Raw genomic sequence first — 21,415 nt, 5'->3', positions numbered from 1 at the left:
GGAGGCTGAAATGTTCAAGAATGTGTCATTAGCATCATGTGGAGAGAACCATAGGCTGCAAGCTGTGGTCTTTGCTCTCAGAGTTAGTTTGAGGATTTGTTAAGATGGCCTCATCTAGTCCTAATCACCTTTCAGAAACCATCAACATTTATTTGGGAGCTTGGTTTCTGCCATGTGATCATTGAGGTGCCTCCAAGCTAAAAGTGTAGAGCAGTGCATTACTAACCCCCAGATCTTCTTTTAACATAGACACAACTTAAGTCATCCTCTTTGCCCTTACTCCAGGATGATTTTTTTCTGTCATTAAGTACCCTCTAATATCCCTCAGCTTTACCGTGGATAGAGTTGTTTTTGTTTTCCCAAAACACATTGCACTGTGCTTTAACCATCAACATAGCCCAACTGCTCACTCCTCCGCCTTCCTTCGTCTAGACTCCTCCACTCTGTCAGTCTCTTTAAAATTCATCTCATACATTCTTACTAAATTTCTTTCTCCATATGCCCTTATATATTGATTTGTGACTAGAAACTTTAAAAGTTAGATGCTTTCTACCCTCTACTGAACTAAGAAAAATAAAGCATTTCAAGTTACAGCCTTGAAAATAACTTTCTAACAGAAATATTTTCCAAAATAGTGTTTAGATTCTGTGACAGTATTTATGAATTAAGTAAAGTTCTGCAGTGTTAATTCAATGGCAGATTTCAAGTTCCACATAACTGATGAAGCAGTAATTTAGCAGCTCAGATTTTCCACAAGTGTCAACAGCCTTTTTCTTGTGTTAACAGCGAGGAAGGTTTATATTAACCCTTACCATAATCTCTGGTTTCTCCAACTACTGTTAGATAGCAAAGTGTGAGAAGTGCACTTCAAGAACTTAAGCACTTAATTCTGATTACTGTGTTGAACTTGAATTCTGATTCTAAGTCCAAAGAGAAATTATAGATTGTTCATGCATACAGACATACAAATTGAGCATCCTTAATATGAAATCCAAAATGCTACAATATCTGAGATTTTTTTGAGCAATGACATAAATAGGAAATTCTACATGTGAGTTCATGTGATTAATTGCAGTCATAACACAAAAACGTTGAATTTAGTCTCTAGGATATGTATTTAAAGTATATATGAAACATTTATGTTGGGTCCATAGCTGAGTTGTTCCATGACACATGTGCAGGTATTCTGAAGTTTGAAAGAAAAATAATCAGGATCTGGAACATACCTGGTTCTAAAAATTTTTGTTAACAGATACTCGGCCATTGTAATGGTGACAGAGAGCTTCACAATTCTGTGTGACTATTCAGAAACATTTTCCCTAGCATTTTAGTACAAAATATTTGAAAGAATTTTGAAAAATGAAGTGGTTAGCATGTATTCCCCCGTGTAGATTTTGTGTCTGTCTCTACTGTTTGTGTGTCAGTCTCTCTGTGTCTTCATCATCCCATCTAAGTTTCTGTGATGTACTGTGAAGAAGCTTGCAGATGCTGCCAGCATTCTTTAGTCCTGAGAGAGGTGCACATGTGTACTCATGGTTAGCTGCTCAGTATAAATGTACTGCTGTGCACTGTCATCGATCTGCGTGAGCTCAGTTGCTCTGCATCCTTTTCAGTGATCCTGTTGCAGTCTGGTGCAGTGTTAGTGGCCTCTCACTGATGCATTTTGCATTTTATGGTAATTAATGATACTGAGCATTTTATGCTTGCTTATCACCTATGTACATATCTTGTGACATAAAATTTTAGTATGTACAAAGTTCTGTAACTTAAACTCTTTGATCCATGAATTTTATTTGGAACATGTTACTTATTCTCATATGTGCGTTCAATTGATTTTAGAATTAAGTTTGACACATGTCTTAGGTTTTTTTTGTTTTTTTTGTTTTTAAAGCTATAGTCTGAGGAGTATTAGATAGGGAAAATATCATTTTTTTTTTTTTCCCTTGGGTTCTTACTTCCAGAGAAGCATTCATTTATAGCCACTTTGGTGTTTATCAGCTTCTGGATATGAAATAGAAATTGATGAGGAATTTAGGTGGTAAAATTAATGACAATTTCCAATTAGTGGAGATAGTCTGAGAATACTTAGTATTCTTTAGTTATATGATATCAATTATAATAACCAAATAGTATAATTTAACTTGGAAAATAATCACAGATTTTATATTATGATATTGTAGAATTTCTTATTTTTTTTTTAACTTTTATCCTCCTTAGGTATTATTAATTTATGTAAACCTGGGAACTCTGGGATCCAATCTCTAATTGGAGTACTTTGCATACCAAATATGGAAATAAGGGTAAGTAACAGTTACTGTAGTTCTTACATGCCTGGACCCTTAAAAGTTACATTAGGGACTGGAGAGAGGGCTCATTTTTAAGAGTGGGCTGTGTCCTGCTCTCGCAGAAGCCGCAGCCTGTTCTCGGCACACCTGTCATAGCTGCCTATGACTGCAGTTCCAGTAGAGGCTAATGCCTCTGGTCTCTGCCATCTTCTGCACTCACGAGCACACACGCAGATTGTCTTAGAAATCCTTGGTGAAGTTCTTCCTCAAGTTGGTAATTTTTAGTTTAGAGCGTTCTTCAGTATGTGACTACTTAATAGTAATCACTTAAAATACTATTAGGAGTGACAGTTTTATTAAAATTTGAGTTAAATATAAATTATAAAGAAATGCAAGTAAAACAGAAGGACATTCTTAATTTTAAAAGAGTCAAACATAGAAATATGTATAACAAAAAGTAGATGTATATTTATGTAATCATGCTTTGTAATTTATATATTTTTGATACCATATTACCATGATTTTATTTCAAAGATGGTGGTTTTCACTAAAACTAAGTTACTTATGTGTTGATTAGATATATTCCTAAATTATTATAATTAGGACATTCATATTAAGTAACCAAAACCAAATTGAATATGGAGGGAAAAATACATTAACTCTTAAGTTCTCTTTTCCCTTAATTTTTTTTGTTTTAATTTTGTTTCTCCATTTTACCTCTTAGTTTTTTCTTTAAATGAACTGTACCTGTAGCTCAAAAAAGCTGTGAGAAAACATTGGCTAGCTATGCTTCGCTTAAAATGTGAAATAAAACACACTAGATCATGGAAGTGGGAGGGTACGCTTATAAACTGAAACATCTCTGATCAAAGAACAAAAGGAACAATTTTATTGATCCTTTTTGAGGTGTTGGGAATCTCAGACCTTGGGACATTGTAGGCAAGTAGTTTGTTGTTGAGCCACACCCCTGCCCATCACCTGACTTCCATCTCTGTACATGGAAAGAACTGAAATCTGTTTTCAGAATTGCACGATGGTGATAAGGAAACAGTTTTTTGAAAAAAAAAATGATATATTTATTAAATATTTAGTAATTATCCCTTCCCTAATACGATCTTGATAGAATGTGATAGGTATGTTTTTATTACTTTTGTTACGCTGTGAACATGATCTTTTTAATCAAATACTTTTTCTATAGAAATAAGTGAACTGTATTTGCTCTTCTAGCGAGGTCTGCTTGAAGTGCTCTATGATATATTTCGTCTCCCTCTACCTGTTGTGACAGATGAGTTCATAGAAGCCCTGCTCAGTGTAGGTAAGTACTACCATGCACTGGGATCTGTTGCTTACTGGAATTTCTAAGTGACTTGATAGAAACAGACACTAGATGGTAAATACTAATCATTTTCTTTCTTTTTGGAAGTTAGAGAATTATCTAATTCATAAGATACCTAAGTTCCCAAATGAAGGAAGTTACAACTGCATACGCTTATATAAATGGTTCTATGTCATGTGTGTGTTGCATGTGAGTGTGCAGGTGTGTTCACTCCATATGGGGAGGCCAGAGCAGGCCATCAGGCGTCTTCCTCTGTCATCCCTTATTGCTATGGGATAGTCTTACTGAACTAGGGGCTGATTGTTTCAGCTAGTCTGGCTGACCCTTGAGCTCTCCAGATCTGCCTGTGTCTACTCTTGTATGCCACTGTCACAGGCACACACACACACACACACACACACACATACACACACACACACACACACACACTACTTGACAAGCAGTGGCATTATACAAGTGTTCATGTAACAGGCCCAAGTAACCACACCCTTGCCAATCATGACATAGTCTCTACCACTGATTATTTTTAAAACCCCTTTGAAGTTTTTTGTAGCCTGGATAGCTGATAGTCCTACACTAATCTGTTTCACTATTACTACCTATCTTAACTCCTTTAGATCCAGGAAGGTTCCAGGACAGTTGGAGGCTTTCAGATGGCTTTGTGGCAGCTGAGGCAAAAACCATTCTTCCCCATCGTGCTAGATCCAGGTAGAATCTAGATATAAAAATGACTCATTTATTCTCATTACTGCTTTAATGTTATGTAGAACATTTAAATTGTTTATGTGTTTCTGTTTCTAGGCCAGACCTCATGGATAATTATTTGGCACTGATACTTTCTGCATTTATTCGTAATGGACTTTTAGAGGTAATATTTACAAACCTTTATTCTGTCAACAAAATTCTTTAGAGTGAGAAACAGATCTGCTGCAGAAATGTGTCCAAATATACCGTTGTGCAGTAGTGATGCTTTCTTCTTGCCTTCATAGGGCTTGGTTGAAGTGATAACGAACAGTGATGACCACATCTCAGTTAGAGCGACCATCCTTTTAGGAGAGCTCTTACATATGGTAAGTTAGTGACTTCTGGTTATGTGGTTTGAACTTTGAGGATTTTAAATGATAAAACAGGTTAGTTAACTGGCATTACTTTATGATAGCTCAGACAGTACATTTTCATTTTGCTAAAGCCTTTCATACGTATTCCTGATAGAGATGTATGTGTCAATATTAACTGGTTTTGTAAATGTAACAAGTACCAAATGTTGACTTTTCTTTTTCTTTAACCTCTTTTGATGTCGATATTTGGATCCTGCAAATCTTGTTCAGAAAAGCATGAAGAAAGCAAGAAATAAAAATTACAAAACCATGAATTTTATTTCAGTTTTCTAGAAATGTAATTCATACATTGTAGTGATTTCTTGACCTTCAGAAAGTTTAGTGAAAAAGTTCTAAATGTAATTGTCTTACCTGAATTGTCACTAATAGTTTTAGGTTCAGAGAATGAGATTCTTTGGGTAGAAGCCTCAGATAGGCTTCCATGGTTTTTTTGACCTTACTAACTACTAGAAACTAGAGGCTATGAGCACCTTTCTGTATTCTCAGTAAACTGAGTTAGGAAGGAATTATGCATTATAAGAATTTGTGCCTGTAGGTCACTAACAGTTGATAAAATACTAAATAAAAATCTCTTTGAACTCGTTTAGGAAGAAGTGATTTTTTGGCAGATCTTTTCATATACATCATGGCCTGCTTTTATTGGCAGAGTTAGTTTTTGTTTGTTTGTTTTTTGTTTTTGTTTTTAATTGTTTCTGGCTGGGCATGGTAGCACACAATCTTAGTCTTAATCGCATCACTCTGAAAGCAGAGGCAAGTGGAGCTCTGAGCTTGAGTCCAGCCTGGTCTACATAGTGAATGTCAGAACAGCCAGAGCTACATAATAGACACTGTCTCCAAAACCAAAAAAGTGTGTCTGTTTCCTCCTTTCCCCAATTCTTTATCCTCCACACAGCAGCTGAGCTGTATATGGGGTAAAGAATTAAACAGTATATAAACTCTGTCTTTTTATCAATGACTTAGTCAGCCACGTTCTCTGATCTCATTCAGCACTAAACAGTACTGCAGATTCTCAAGTCAAATGAGCTGTATGTTGGTTCTCAAGACACCATTTCCTATAAAGATACCAGTATTCATTTCTTTTTTATGGAGGAATCTTTTTATATGAATTTAATCTTTTTCCTCAAGCCTCAGGATTCTGTGATTCTCATGAAATATAAAAGGTGGCCATATTAAAGAATAGTGATATGAGTTCACTGCTTATTATCATACCTTCTCTCATTTACATTTAATAAATGTACTTACTGGTAGGAAGCTAGTTGGGTAGTGAAATTTTGCCTAGCACCAGAAAATAATGTTTCTATTTAAGTATTGTTGCTGTATGAGACCAGCATGTTCTGAGAAGGTTGATACTGCTTCTGGTCTTTTCTCAAATATGATGCTTTGCTACATAATTCTCATTTAAGAAGTGAGTTTGGTACCTTTTGGAAGCTATATTTAATAATAACAGATATATGAAAATTGGTTATATGATTAACTTTTGTTCTCATTGTTTTAAAAAAATTTTAATTGTGTGTGTATACATGGGTGCATGTATGCAATTGTGACATGGTGCATTGGGGATCAAAGGACAACTTTGGAGGAGTTGGTTCTCACTTTCTGTCATGTGGGTCCTAGGATAAAGCTCAGGTCCTCGCATTTAATGGCAAATACCTTGTCCTGTGGAGCCATCTCACTGGCTCCAACCTGTCCTCCTTACTGGAATTCAGTGGGTTTAAAAATTATAAGTATGTGTGGGTGGAAATAAGTCCATGAAAAGCCTTGAGTTTTATTAGTCTTACAAACATATGGTTATTCTGTAGGAAACGAAATTTGTTTCTAAAATGTCATGTTCTGTATAGGCAAACACAATTCTTCCTCATTCGCATAGCCATCATTTGCACTGCCTGCCAACCCTTATGAATATGGCTGCATCATTCGATATTCCCAAGGAAAAGAGACTGTAAGTACTAGAGCCTTAGCAAAGTGTGCTCAGTGTATTTGATACCTTCCTAGATAATCTTCTCTTTAAACAGGGAGCGAAAACAAGCAGTGTGGACAGGTTGTGCTTGGAAATTCCCTTTGCAAACCTCAAGCAGGGAAAGTTACAGTTCTCAAAATATTTAATAATTTGTATTTGAGACGAAAATAATTAGTAAATGATATATTGACCCATTTCCTTCCATGTTTCTGAACAAAGACAAAGGTTTTCCTGTATGACTGAAGTGGTGAGTTTTTGTTTTTGTTGTTGTTTTAATTTGTTTGTTTTTATGATCTGGAAAAAGTTATATATGTCAACCACATTTTTCCCTGGTAATGGAAGTGAAATGCAATTCATTAGCTCTGTGGAACTATGAACTTTTCTTTAAAATTAAACATTCTTTAAAAGTTTAATTAGCTTTAGTAAAATAAGTGCTTACAAATGGATCAATAATTAGTTGTTTTAATTTTGCCAAAAAATAGACTGGAGACTTATTGATCAGCTAAGGCATTAGCAGAACATTGTAGCTCTAACTGGAAGCTTACAGTGTACTGAAGCTTTCAATTTCCTTTTGTTGTTCTATGATGGAAGTGAATGCTTTCTTAAACCTGGTAGCTCTAAACTCTCTCAAATCAAGTTCACAGATCTCAGAGATCATTAGGAATAAAAAATTATGCTTAAAATAGCAGAATAGTAATAGTCCTAAGTTTCTCTTTTTTAGCTTCCTAAGTCCTCTTTACCTAAGACAGATTAAGTACTTGCCAACCTGACTGCATCCTAAGGGTTTTAGACTCTATGTACCAAAAGTTCTAGAGTTGAGACTTAGTTGCTGCCAAATTCTTCAAAACTGTACTTTTACATATAACATAGAAATCATTAAATAACTCTAAACGATCCTAATTATGGTCGTTAGTCAATGCTGAAGATAGAGACAGTCCAGTTGCTACTAGGATCATTGATTATATTGATGGACAGTGAAGTTCTATTGCAACTTCATGTAAACAGAAATCAGTCTCAAGTAGAAAATAGACTATGTAAAAAACAAAGCTTTACAGCATTAATAAGAAAACCGGGTTCTTGACTTTATGTCAATACCTGTGAGTATGTGTGTATTTTGGGGGTGGTGCACTTGGCATACATGTAGAAGCAAGGTGTTGCCCTCTTATTTTCTCCACCTTACTTTATGAGGCAGGATCTCTCACTGAACCAGGAGCTCGGCCTTTTGGCTAGGCTGGCCAAGTAGCCACTGAATTTCAGGACCTGGGCTCTGCTTGTCTTCACCTCAAGCACTGAGGTTACAGGTGCACTGCAGTGCCAGCTTTTTTGTGGGTACTAGGGTTCCAGATTCAGGTACCCCTGATTCTTGCAAAGCAAATGCCTTACCCATTGAACCGTCTTGCCAATACTGCATAAGGACTTCTTAAAACCAGTACATAAAATGGACCCACCGCCTTAGAAGAAAAGACTAGGAAGTGAAAGTTTGAATCAGAGTGAGAGTCTGTATGTAAACTGGCAGTGCTGATGTGTTGTGATTATGCTCCATGCTTGAGTAAGTGTTTCAATTTGCTTAGTAATCTCTATTCTTGAATTTATGTAAGTTTAAATAACTTCACAGCCATTACTTTAAAAGTATGCTAGTCTTGCTCTAGTGTTGATTTTTCTTTCCTCCTCAGTCGAGCCAGTGCAGCTCTGAACTGTTTAAAACGCTTCCATGAAATGAAGAAGCGAGGACCTAAGCCTTACAGCCTTCATTTAGATCACATCATTCAGAAAGCCATTGCAACACACCAGAAACGGGATCACTACCTTCGAGTTCAGAAAGATATATTTGTTCTCAAGGTACCGACAGGAATGTTAGTTTCCTAACTCTCAACACCTGGATTGGAGTGTGCTTACACTTGTCTGGGTTTTCGATTTCATTCAAGCATATGCGTTTTCAAATTGGTAGTTTGACCATGTAGAGGAACCTGGAGCTGGGTTAGGTGTATGTGAGGGTAAAGTTTGTGTTGCGGATGTTTGTGTGAGACCAGAGAACAACAGTGTGCTCTTCCTCACACACCATGTACCTTGGGTTATTTATTTTTGTTTATTTTTGAGACAGGGTCTCTCACTGACCAAAAACTCACTGCATAGGCTAGACGGGCTGGGCTGGCCAGCAGCCCAGCGTTCCCCTTGTACCTTCTTCCACAGTGCTGGGATGACAAGTGTGTGTCACTTGTCTCAGCATGTGTAGGTTCTGGGGATTGAACTCGGGTCCTCTTGCTTGTAAGGCAAGCACTTTAGTAACCATCTCCCTGACCTAGTTTTTTTTTTTTTTTCTTTTAGTTTTTATTAGCTTTTTGAAAATAAATAGTTATTGAGAGTCATTGATGATACCTCCCCCTCCCCTTCTCATTTTTAAAGTTAGTTTTCTGATGTGAGCATAGATTGCTTCATTGACCTTCTTACTATCTGGTGATTGTAGGACACAGAAGAAGCTCTTCTAATAAACCTTAGGGATAGCCAAGTCCTTCAACATAAAGAAAATCTCGAATGGAATTGGAATCTCATTGGGACCATTCTTAAGGTATGATAGACTACTTCCTGGAGATTGCTAAATTGTCATTTTATTGCTATCATGTATTATAGTTATATGCTTAGGAATTGTTAAATACATATTATTTAATGTAAGATATTCTGTTTTTCTAGTGGCCAAATGTAAATCTAAGAAACTATAAGGATGAACAGTTGCACAGGTATGTAAATGCTATTGTGCATTTAAATTTGAGGAACTGAATTTATATTGTGGTTAATGCCTGCTAAAAGTAATCATTGATTTTTTTTTAAACATGCTTATATTTTATGTGCAGTCTTATAATCAGATGCACCAGCTAATTTTCTTGTTACTTATATTCTTCTTCCAGCTATAATCTTTATCATAAGTTACTTAGGCTGGGGTAGCTTTATATGGGTCATGGTCTTAATCTTGACACAAGGATGGAATAAGATATGGTGTCTGTTTTTATTGGAACACTTGTGCTTGCATACACCTCATCTTCTGAGAACTGTCTCTCCTTCCTAACTCTGCTTATCGGCACTATAAAACATGCTGATGTCGCCAGGCGGTGGTGGCGCACGCCTTTAATCCCAGCACTCGGGAGGCAGAGCCAGGCGGATCTTTGTGAGTTCAAGGCCAGCCTGGGCTACCAAGTGAGTTCCAGGAAAGGCGCAAAGCTACACAGAGAAACCCTGTCTCAAAAAAAAAAAAAAAAAAAAAAAACATGCTGATGTCAGACCACAGAGCAGGGGAAGCCACCATACTGTAAAGCATGCTGACTTCATGGTACTCTCAACACGTGAAGCTGCTACACTGTAAAGCATGCTGATGTCATAGCACATGCAGCATGTGAAGGTGCTCTCTGCTGCACCTGTGGGCTTTTACTCCTGAATGACTAAACGGCTACTGTTACCAATCTCCTTGGATAAAAAGGCCTTTACTTTGTCTAGAGAAGTCCATATCATTTCTTATATTGTATTCAAATTTAATGATACATAACTTAATGGTTATATCAGGTTTTGAGAAATATATAGGATAGACAAGTTACAGTGAAATTAAGAAGCATGTTACTCATGATATTCTTTAAGAATAAAATAATGATAAATTTGCTTAGTAAATTTGCTTTGTAACTCCTGTACATAGCTACTTCTCTGGGTTACACTGTAGTGGATGAAGTCAAGGTGAACTATATTAAGTGAGCACAACAATGAAAGTTAGTGGAAAGTATGAAAGTTATGAAAGTATGTTCATAAATTGAGTTAAGTCGATGTCTGTAGGAGGCTTCCTTATATCTCACCAGCCTTCCAGTCTAGATGTATTATCTCAGTTTGCAATTTTGTTGCTGTTGGGGATGTAGTGGTGGTTTTTAGTTTTGTACTTTTGGACTTAGGAGGCACAAGTTTGCTATGTAGTCCAAGCTAGCCTGAAACCCACTAAATGGCCTATCTTGGCTTTGAGCTACTGCTCTGTCTGCCCTTACCTCCTGAGGGGTGAGGCTTTTAAATGTGTGCCCATGTCTGGTTATGTCTGCCCTTTCCCACTAGGTCTCACTGTAAAGTTCTTATTCAAACAACACGTTTTCCAGTGATTCCTTTTTTAAATGTTGTGAAGTGTACCAAGGTGCTTAGTAATTTTCCTAACCTGTGCTCAAGATTCTTGTCAAAATAATTGTTTGGTTTCCTACTTTGTTGCTAATTTCATCTTGATTTCAGGTTCGCGCGTAGACTTCTTTATTTTTACAAGCCCAGCAGTAAGCTGTATGCTAGTCTGGATCTGGACTTTGCCAAGTCCAAGCAGCTCACAGTTGTCGGTTGTCAGTTTACAGAGTTTCTTCTTGAGTCTGAAGAGGTAAGCCTTCCAGAGACTTTGACAGCACATAGTTTTTGTTGACCCTGCCCCTTCTTTTCCCCCTCTGTCACCACCCTTTAATACACACTTTTTTTTTTTTTCCTTTTAAAGAAAAGCCATACTACATAGCTCTGGCTGGCCTGGATTCACTATGTAGGCCACATTGGCCTTGAACTCAACAATCTGTCTATCTTGAGTGCTGGGGTTAAAGTGTATACCATCACATCTGCCCTCTGTTTTACTTTTTTTTCCTAGTTGGTATAGGCTGTGTTTGAAATTCAAGCTTATGCCTTTAATCCCAGCATTCGGGAGACAGAGGCAGACGGATCTCTGTGAGTTCGAGGCCAGCCTGGTCTACAAAGCGAGTTCCAGGAAAGGCACAAAGGTACAAAGCTACACAGAGAAACCCTGTCTCAAAAAACCAAAAAAAAAAAAAGAAAGAAAGAAAGAAAGAAAAAGAAATACAAGCTTAGACCTGTATTTGAATCCCAACTTACTTCACCTAGGTAAGAAACTTTAGGGAATTATCCACCCTCTAGATGGCCTGGTTTACTCTCAGATAAGATGGGGAAATGGAAAAATAAAGAGAATCTCCAGATAGTTTTTTTGTTCGTTTGCTTTTTTTTTTGCGGGGGGTGGGGAGAATAAAGAGAATCTCCAGATAGTTTTTTTGTTCGTTTGCTTTTTTTTTGCGGGGGGTGGGGAGACAATTTCTCTGTGTAACATTCCTGGCTGTCCTGGAACTTGCTTTTTAAACCAGGCTGGCCTGGAACTCACTGAGATTCGCCTCCTTCCACCTCCCAAATGCTAGGTAGGATTAAAGGTGTGCACTACCACCGACTGGCTACTTACCTTTTTTTTTTTTTTTTTTTTTAATTTAAAAGCTTAAACTCTACAAAATCAGTGTTTCTGTTACCAGTGACTTCCATCACTAAGATTCTTATGGCTATAAGAGATGACTTTCTAATTACAGGATGGACAGGGATACTTAGAAGATCTCGTGAAAGATATTGTTCAGTGGCTCAATGCATCATCTGGGATGAAACCTGAGCGAAGCCTTCAGAACAACGGTTTGCTGACCACCCTTAGTCAACACTACTTCTTATTCATTGGAACACTCTCCTGTCATCCTCATGGTGTCAAAATGCTGGAAAAATGCAGTGTCTTTCAGTGGTGAGCAGTCTCACATTGTGTAGCAGAGAGAGCCTAAACTTTGGTCTTAATGAGTCCAGATATATAGTATGCTTTTTGTTTAGTCTGTGTATGTGTGTTTGGTGAATACTTTTCTCAGAAATATTTATTTATATAGGATTTTAAAAATGTATGCTGAATTGTTTTCACATGCCCATTTCCTAAAATAGTAATCATCTAATGGATTTATTAATGAATGAATCACCTGATGGGTAGCTGTGTATCTAATCAGGTTGTCTGTTTTGAAAATGCATAATTTTCTATTTATCAGTTAAACTGGAGAAAAATTTATTGAAATAGTTAATGAATCAACACAATAATTTATACTAAAAAATCTTCTTTTTTAGTCTTCTTAATCTTTGCTCCTTGAAAAACCAAGATCACCTGCTGAAACTCACTGTTTCTAGCCTAGACTATAGCAGAGATGGATTAGCCAGAGTGATTCTTTCAAAAATTCTCACGGCAGCTACTGATGTGAGTATACCATGGGAGATAAAACTGCAGTTTTATATCAGTCCATCCCAATATTTTATAAACTATAGACTAAGTCACTGTCAATTTTATACTAAGTAAACTAAGAATATGGGATGGAAATTGAATTAACCGTAACTTTTAGTTACTACACTTAGTTAGCAAGGGACATTCTGTGATCACAAAAATGTTTTTTCTAGGGTCCATCATACTCAACATATGCTACCCCTGTGATTTCCCAAAATACAAGAAATTTGATGCCTAATTTGTGGTAGTTGAGGATTGCATTCACATACTCTGTTCAGTATGTGAACATTTTTTAATGCCTCTGAGGAACTCCATATAGAACCCTTTTAAGTTAAAAGAATGAGGCTGCTAGTTAGAAAAGGAATGTTAATATCAGATACTATCTGTACCCTGAATTCAGTCCTTCTGTCCTTTGCAAGTAGAAGGGCTTTTTCAAAATGATACTAAATGTCTATGATGACTTTTAATGCATTCCTTCATCTCTCTAGGCCTGCAGACTGTATGCAACAAAACATTTAAGGGTTTTATTGAGAGCTAATGTTGAATTCTTCAACAATTGGGGAATTGAGTTACTAGTGACTCAGCTACATGATAAAAACAAAACAATTTCTTCTGAAGCACTGGATATCCTTGATGAAGCTTGTGAAGACAAGGTAAAGTTGAGTTGTATTGTTGTTATAATGAAACATTTAGGCCGAAGTTTATTAAAATATTCCATTTTAATTGGCAATATCACAAAAGCACAGTATGGAAAAATGTTTTGTAACAGAGAATATGCTGTCCTTGCATAATTATTAACTTGATGATCATCCCTTTAGGCCAATCTTCATGCTCTTATACAGATGAAACCAGCCTTATCCCACCTTGGAGACAAGGGCTTGCTTCTCCTCCTGAGGTAAGTATTAAGTACATTTTCTTATGGTGATATTCTCCTGGTCATGTATATTAATGTTAGATCCAAATCTGACTAGGAAATACTCTGAATTTATTTTAAACTTCTGAACCAGGCCTATTTTTTAGAATTGAGCTGTTCCTTGTTTTGTTTGTCTGCTTGTGTTTAGTATATGTCTCATGCTTTTCATGAAGTTTTCTTTATTTTTATCAGGTTCGGTCTTTTTGCAAAATTTATCTGTTTATTTATCTATCTATTGTGAAATTTATCTATTGTGAAAATTTATCTACAATTGAAAAAAAAATTGGAAGGTCAAGGACAATTTTGTTAGAGTTTAAAAGAGAAAAACCCTAGGGCAGACAAACTGTAAAACCTCAGCAGCTGCCCAGAGGCAGACAGTGGAGGAGAGAAGAACAAAAGGCCGTACCTTAATCTGGCTTGGAGGTCAGATCACGTGAGCACACAAGTAGCTAGCTACATGGTAGGGAGGGAAACTAGAGAGAGTAAGGAAGCCTAGAATGTTGGGGAAATGCAAAGGTTTAGGAAAGAAAGAGAAGAAAGGGGAACATGGGATTTTCTCAGTCGGGTGGACATACAAGCTACGTGGGTGCAGTGCTATGGGCTGGAGACCCAGTAATGGATTTGGGTGATGGCTGACCTGGCTTCTTCCAGCTGAAAGGGGCGTCAGTGCGGTGGTCACGGTATCCCTTCAGCATGTCTGTCTAAAAACCATTCCAAAATGCACCAGTGGTTTTATTTGTATAACTGTCAGATGTAGGGAGAAATGGAAGTCTTAGTGTTTGAAATTTTAATAAATTATAGTTAACCTTTTTATTTTAGACAGGAATATTCCACGCTCTGTTTGTTTCTTAAGCATATTTATGTTATTTTAGATCTTTTTTTTTTTTTTTTTGACTCAGTGTTCAACTATGATTGTTTTAATTTACAGATTTCTCTCCATTCCAAAAGGATTTTCCTACCTGAATGAAAGGGGTTATGTAGCAAAACAATTGGAAAAATGGCACAAGGTAACTTCTTATTAAATAATAAGATTTAATTTGTATACTTTTTTCTTTATGATTCAGACCAGTCGGTACTACATGAGACCTTATCTTCAAACAAACAAAAACAAATCCATTCATATTGTCTTAGGCTTTCTATTGCTATGAAGAGACACCATGACCACAGGCAACTCTTACAAGCAGCAAAACATTTAATTGGGGCTGGTTTACAGTTTCAGAGATTTAGTCTATTATCATCATAGTGGGACATGGCAGCATGCGGGCAGACACGGTGCTAGAGAAGGAGTTGAGAGTGTGCAGGTAGAAGAAGCAACTGTGTCCCACACTGGGCATAGCTTGAGCATATGAGACCTCAGAGCTTGCCCACACAGTGACACACTTTCTGCATCAAGGCCACACCTACTCCAACAAGGCCATACCTCCCAGTAGTTCTACTCCCTATGGACCAAGCATGAGTCTATGGGGGCCATTTACATTCATATCACCACACGTATGTAATGCTAAATTCTATTAATTTTATACTGATAATATATACTTAATCTACTTCCTAACTGTAATTTATTTATTTATTTATTTATTTATTTATTTATTGTTTTTGTTTTTTTAAATGCTGGATTGATTGGTTGATTGATTCTGTGTGTGCTGTGTGTCATGAATGTCATAGCAGGTACATGGACATCAGAGGACAACTTGTGGGAATTGGTCCTCTCCTTCCATCATGTAGATCTTAGGAATTAAACTCTGATCATCAGACTTGGCAGCAAGCACCTTTACATGAGCCATTTTATTGTCCCTGTTTATTTTGACTGCGTTCTGTTGAATTTCACTTTGATTGTGTGTTTTACTGCTCTGATTTCTTTGACACCAGTCCTTTTGTTCTTGGATCTCTTATACAGAGATATTGGTTGAAATATTAAGGCCACTCCACGTAGTTAAAAGAGAGGTTTATTTTGTGGGATAACTTACAAGTGAAGGGATAGGTTACAGGGTCTGGGAAAGGTGAAGCGCAGTCCGGCGGTGTTCTCTGGAGAACTCTGCTCGGTCTACCTCCAGCATCCAGGATCCAGGAACCAAGAGACCCGGTCCATCTGGATCTCAGGTCTTTAGGGGTCCTCTCCCAGCCCCGCCTTATAGGCAGGAGAGTTACTGAAGCCTCAGTGGGGGTAGTACTTCCAGGTCAAAGCTGGAACAGCTACCCACTACACAGACTGACTTTGCTTTAGCTCTTCTATGCGAAAATGAATTTTTCTAAATGAGGCAAGGTTGAAAACAGTTCTTTGTAAGCAGATATAATCCTCTACTTACACTTCATTTTAGGGTGCTTCCTTTGATGAATCTGAGAGCACACCTCTGCTTTCATAGTTGTAAGTGACAGCACAGGGAAACCACTGAACTATAGCACTCCATGATAGGAAGGAAAGGTGATTTGGAATTATGTAGCTGCCATGTGGCTATCTTTCCATTGATAGATCGAGAATAGCCAAAGGCATTCTGGGGGAGTCCAAAGCTGCAATGGCTACATCTCAGGAGGCAGAGTGGATAGCAAAAGACTGGGTAAAGTCTTGACAGTTTTAAGGAGAGCAGGTAACTACAGGGTCTGGAGACATGCAGTCCAGAACAGCCTGGAAGAAAGTGTGGGGGCCTGGATTTGTGTTTTGGTATGAGCTAAGATGGAAGTAGACATCTGCCTCATTTGCTAGAAATGGGGAGATAACGGAAGTGGCTCTTCCTCAGACAACTTAATTCAGCCCTTTTGGCAGGTTTCTGAGGAATGCTGAGTGTTAATTTTTGTCTGTCCTCCATCAGTCCTTCTGTTTAACCATCAGAGCGGAGCCCAGACTGTCATTTATGACATTGTCAGTGGCACTGTCATTGTGGGGGTTTGGAGTTTGAGGGGACCAATAGTGACATGTACGGCCCACAGAAGCTGAAATACTTACTCGCAGGCATTTTATAGAAAAGTTTGTCTGCTTTTCATAAAAATGGTGATTTTTGAGAGGAGAGGTATGCATAATAAATATATAGGCCATACTTTATTTCTCCAAACCTTGTAGATAATTGCTTATACAATTAATCCGGCTATTGAGTATTAGCTTTCATCATATATGTCATTGACTCTTCTAAATATGATGTAGCAGCTGTTTTGGAAAGCATTCTACTTTATAATTGCCTTTTTATTTCTTTGGTATTTTAGCTATCTATAACTGATTTTCAACAAACTGGATTTAGAAGCGTAAAAGAAATTCACTTCTCACAAGCACTGTGCCTTTCAGCCTAATTTAATTGTGATCATTTCTTCTTGCTCTTAGATGAAGTGTTAGGCAGATCCGACAGCTTTGCAGTTTATCTGTTTTTAAGGTTATACAGTATCCAAGTCAGCATACTATTGAAATTCTCCTCATGCAATTTTACCCTTCTTACCCGGCACAGGCCTGCTGTTGGCTTATATCAGTGGAGAAAGGACAGGGTTCATTCTTTATCCCCATCCCCATTTCCTTCCTCTATTTTTGTGTTAATTATTTTTATTATGTATATGGATATTTTGCTTATGTATATGTATGTCTGTGTACACATGTGCGCCTGGTGCGGGCACCAGATCCCCTGCAACTGAAGTTATAGATAGATGTGAGCCTCTATGTAGGTGCTGAGAATCAAACCTGGGTCCAAACAGCAGTCACTGCTTTTAGCCAGTGAGCCATCTCTCCAGCTTTTTCTTCTCTTTTTGTATTGTAAGTTTCATACCTCTCTAGATTTGGAACAGGAAGAAGAAGGGGTCAGGAACATTCTTTCTCACTTGGGACAATCTTATGGGCTTGTTAGTTCTAAATGGGGTGATTCATAATGTTGAGTCAGTCTTAGGGGCTACTTTCATGGACCTCTCATGTACAGCTCTTGACAAGGGAGTGTTTTCTGTCCTCTGGCTGCCTGTTTACATCTCCGAGTAGTAGATGTCCACACTTGACATGGAGGGGTGTGTCTCCTTGCCTGTCCATCTGTCCTCTGCCTGTTTACATCTCTGAGTAGTAGATGTCCACACTTGACATGGAGGGGTGTGTCTCCTTGCCTGTCCATCTGTCCCTCTGCCTGTTTACATCTCCTAGTAGTAGATGTCCTCACTTGACATGGAGGGGTGTGTTTCCTTGCCTGTCCATCTGTCCTCTGCTTGTTTACATCTCCGAGTAGTAGATGTCCACACTTGACATGGAGGTGTGTGTCTCCTTGCCTGTCCATCTGTCCTCTGCTTGTTTACATCTCCGAGTAGTAGATGTCCACACTTGACATGGAGAAGTGTGTCTCCTTGCCTGTCCATCTGTCCTCTGCCTGTTTATATCTCCGAGTAGTAGATGTCCACACTTGACATGGAGGTATGTGTCTCCTTGCCTGTCCATCTGTCCTCTGCTTGTTTACATCTCCGAGTAGTAGATGTCCACACTTGACATGGAGAAGTGTGTCTCCTTGCCTGTCCATCTGTCCTCTGCCTGTTTACATCTCCGAGTAGTAGATGTCCACACTTGACATGGAGGTATGTGTCTCCTTGCCTGTCCATCTGTCCTCTGCCTGTTTACATCTCCGAGTAGTAGATGTCCACACTTGACATGGAGAAGTGTGTCTCCTTGCCCTTCCAGGTCAGTATTTTTGGATTGAATTCTCGAGATAATGCCTATCAGAAACTCCATCTGTTCCCTGACTTTTGACAATGGTGCTGACTGTTGCTAGTGTTTCCAGTTGTCACTGTAAGAGATCACTGAGTATATACCTCACAGATAATAATTAATTCTATAAGAAGTTCAAATACTTGCCTTAATGAGGTTTTTTTGTACTGACATTTTTGTTAGACACATGTATAATGATAATATTTAATTAAACCCTTGTTACTATTATAGAGAAAATACAAAACCTCATGACCAGGAAGAGCTTTCTATGCACCTCACAGGGCACTAAGTTAAGTGCCTGACTGACATAGTCTGTGTGGTTTACAGTGCAGTTTTCTCTACCCTCTTACGGAGTCTTCTCTGAAGATGCTGTCCCTTCACAATTTGTTTTTTATGCACTTGGATGTGGTGTCCAGCTGTAAGCATACATATATATATATATATATATATATTCTTTATTCAAAATACAAAGGGATGAATTCAGTTTGCAAATGTAAATAAAACAAAATTTTCATTTAACACTTTAACTTTCCAAAGCAGTGTATTCAGATCTACCTCATTCTTTTTTTAAACTGTGTGTGAACTCTGTGTGTGTGTATTTTAAGGTGAGGGAAGGAGGGAAGGAGGGAGGGAGAGAGCGAGAGAGCGAGAGAGCGAGAGATGCATGTGCTATGAACCATGTGTGGTAGTCACAGAACAGCTTGCAGGAGTCATTCATCTCCTTTTGTCATGTAGTCTCTAGAGATTGAACTGCTTGTCAGGCTTGGTAGCAAGTGTCTTTACCTGTTAAGCTAGCTCACTGGCTACTACTGTATTTTTTTAGTGACTGTGTAATGTTGCCAATCCTGTTATTAATATATATTTAGATTGTGCCCAACACAACCTAATTTTTTAAATAAATGGTACTTGCTCAATATTATTACATAGATATGTATAAAGATATATATTTCATAGTTCTGAAAGTATATAAATTGGATTAAATTTTAAAAATGTAATTGTTACCATAAAAAAGAATCAGAATTTAATTTCTAATAAATACTGTTGAATTGCCTTCCAAATTGGATTTACCAATTTTTGCTGACAGCTTGAAATGGAAAACTTTGTAATAAAGATAGCAATATGATATACTCAGCCTAAAACATTGAACTGGAATTTTTTTCCAAGGGTATGTAGGAAATAAATTAATTTTTGACCTGATTTAAAAATATAAAGTAAAGAATTTAACTTAAAAACACTGAAATTATGTAATACAATTAATTTTCTTTTTTGAATTTATACTGAATATCGTCAGAGTTTAGTAAGAAGACAACTTTTTCAAGGAAGTGAGAATTCAAATATGACAGAAACCATTATTTGCTCACTTACTTGGAAAGATGGAGAAGCTGGGTAGAACACTTTTTTTTTTTTTTTTTTTTTTTCCGGTTTTTCGAGACAGGGTTTCTCTGTGTAGCTTTGCGCCTTTCCTGGAACTCACTTGGTAGCCCAGGCTGGCCTCGAACTCACAGAGATCCGCCTGGCTCTGCCTCCCGAGTGCTGGGATTAAAGGCGTGCGCCACCACCGCCCGGCGAGGGTAGAACACTTTTAAATGGAGTAGAACATTTGCCTTTATGACTGACTCATGCTTTTCCTTTTCCAAATATTTGTGAACATACTTTTTATTTTTCCTGTTTATTCTCCAAAGATTTGCTAAATATCTGACACAATGTAATGATGGCCATTATGAGACTATAGAATTAAAACAATACTATCTTCTAGGAATATAATTCAAAGTACGTTGACTTGATTGAGGAACAACTTAACGAAGCACTCACTACATACAGGAAGCCGATTGACGGTGATAACTACGTTCGTCGGAGTAACCAAAGGTACGGTACAGTCCAGTCAGTGGGTCCATGTCCACTTTAAAATCAGCTGTTCCTAGATCATTTTAAAATGATGGAGGATTTTGTACACAGCAGTGCTCGCTCCAAGTTTCCAGGGTGTGTGTTGCATGCTGTACATGCTTCGTTTTGACCCACTTAGATACACTCCATGTTCTCAGCCTAGTCTGCTTTTCTAGCTCCAGCTTACTTACCATAAACTCTGAGACCTGACAGAACAATTTTTTTTTTTCAGAGAAATCCTCATAGGTTCATACCTTTATTGCTTTATTAGAAATCATATCTTATTAATAGTTGCTTATTATTAAATCATGCTTATTAATATTTGCTTACTTAATTAGCATATTTAAGTATACTAGTAACTTTCTCAGTCATCTTTTGTCGTACTAGATTACAACGACCTCATGTCTATCTGCCCGTACACCTTTATGGACAACTTGTACACCACAAAACAGGCTGCCATTTACTGGAAGTACAGGTAAAAACATAATATGCATTGTAAATTGTAAAAGGAGTAAAAGAAAAATCTTAATAGTGCTAAAATAAATATCTTTGCCAAGGTTTCTTAAAAGCTGTCTTGTATAAAGATACCTGTTGTCTGGCTTCACAGTCTGTTTGATCCACAGGAGCCATGTGGTAGAGGGGAAGATGTAATTTGTGTGGGTTTTCCTCTGCTATCTGCAAGTGTGTTGTGGCATGCACATGTGCACATACACACATAAAATGTTTAAAAAAATAATAACTAAGACTTATACTACTGGGCACCAAGTATTTCCTATGTAAAAGATTAACTCACGAGACCTTGTAAGGCAGGTGCCATTATCCCTTAGACATTAGGAATTCAAGGCATGGGAAGTTAAGTAACTTTTTAGTAGCTGATTAGTTGTGTAGAGTTAGCTTCAACTCAGGTCTGTATTCTTCACAATTTATTGAAGAAATTATAATCACATATATAAAAAAACTAAGTTGCTTTCTTCCTTGCTTTAGAGGTTGAGCTGAACCTTAATGCAGATTTGTTAGTGACGAGTCCAGAATATGAACTCAGATCCTATGCACTAATGTGGCTTCTAAATAAGCTCTATGTAAAGTCACTCTTGGAATTCTAAATGTGCACAAATGACCAAAGCAAACCTTTGGTTGACTTGTGATACAGTGTAAGAAAATATTTTAGAAGCATAATGTATTGTTATTTATTTAT

General features: G+C 37.5%; 1 protein-coding gene across 4 annotated transcripts in view; it reads left to right on the top strand.

Annotated features, from left to right (window-relative positions):
- Nucleotides 1-21,415, top strand: part of Rictor (RPTOR independent companion of MTOR complex 2) — a 98,356-nt gene that overhangs the window by 57,570 nt on the left and 19,371 nt on the right. For all 4 annotated transcript variants that reach the window (XM_059276645.1, XM_059276643.1, XM_059276644.1 and 1 more), the window contains exons 11-27: nt 2,218-2,300; nt 3,513-3,600; nt 4,239-4,329; nt 4,423-4,489; nt 4,611-4,691; nt 6,578-6,678; nt 8,370-8,535; nt 9,161-9,262; nt 9,385-9,431; nt 10,945-11,080; nt 12,054-12,253; nt 12,619-12,745; nt 13,258-13,422; nt 13,588-13,664; nt 14,611-14,689; nt 20,093-20,202; nt 20,608-20,695. In XM_059276645.1, coding sequence (XP_059132628.1) covers nt 2,218-2,300; nt 3,513-3,600; nt 4,239-4,329; nt 4,423-4,489; nt 4,611-4,691; nt 6,578-6,678; nt 8,370-8,535; nt 9,161-9,262; nt 9,385-9,431; nt 10,945-11,080; nt 12,054-12,253; nt 12,619-12,745; nt 13,258-13,422; nt 13,588-13,664; nt 14,611-14,689; nt 20,093-20,202; nt 20,608-20,695 — 1,808 coding nt within the window. The remainder of the gene's footprint in view (nt 1-2,217; nt 2,301-3,512; nt 3,601-4,238; nt 4,330-4,422; nt 4,490-4,610; nt 4,692-6,577; nt 6,679-8,369; nt 8,536-9,160; nt 9,263-9,384; nt 9,432-10,944; nt 11,081-12,053; nt 12,254-12,618; nt 12,746-13,257; nt 13,423-13,587; nt 13,665-14,610; nt 14,690-20,092; nt 20,203-20,607; nt 20,696-21,415) is intronic.

The sequence above is a fragment of the Peromyscus eremicus genome, chromosome 11, assembly GCF_949786415.1.
Source record: "Peromyscus eremicus chromosome 11, PerEre_H2_v1, whole genome shotgun sequence".
Classification (NCBI taxonomy): domain Eukaryota; kingdom Metazoa; phylum Chordata; class Mammalia; order Rodentia; family Cricetidae; genus Peromyscus; species Peromyscus eremicus.
This window is presented reverse-complemented; position numbering and strand designations above follow the sequence as displayed.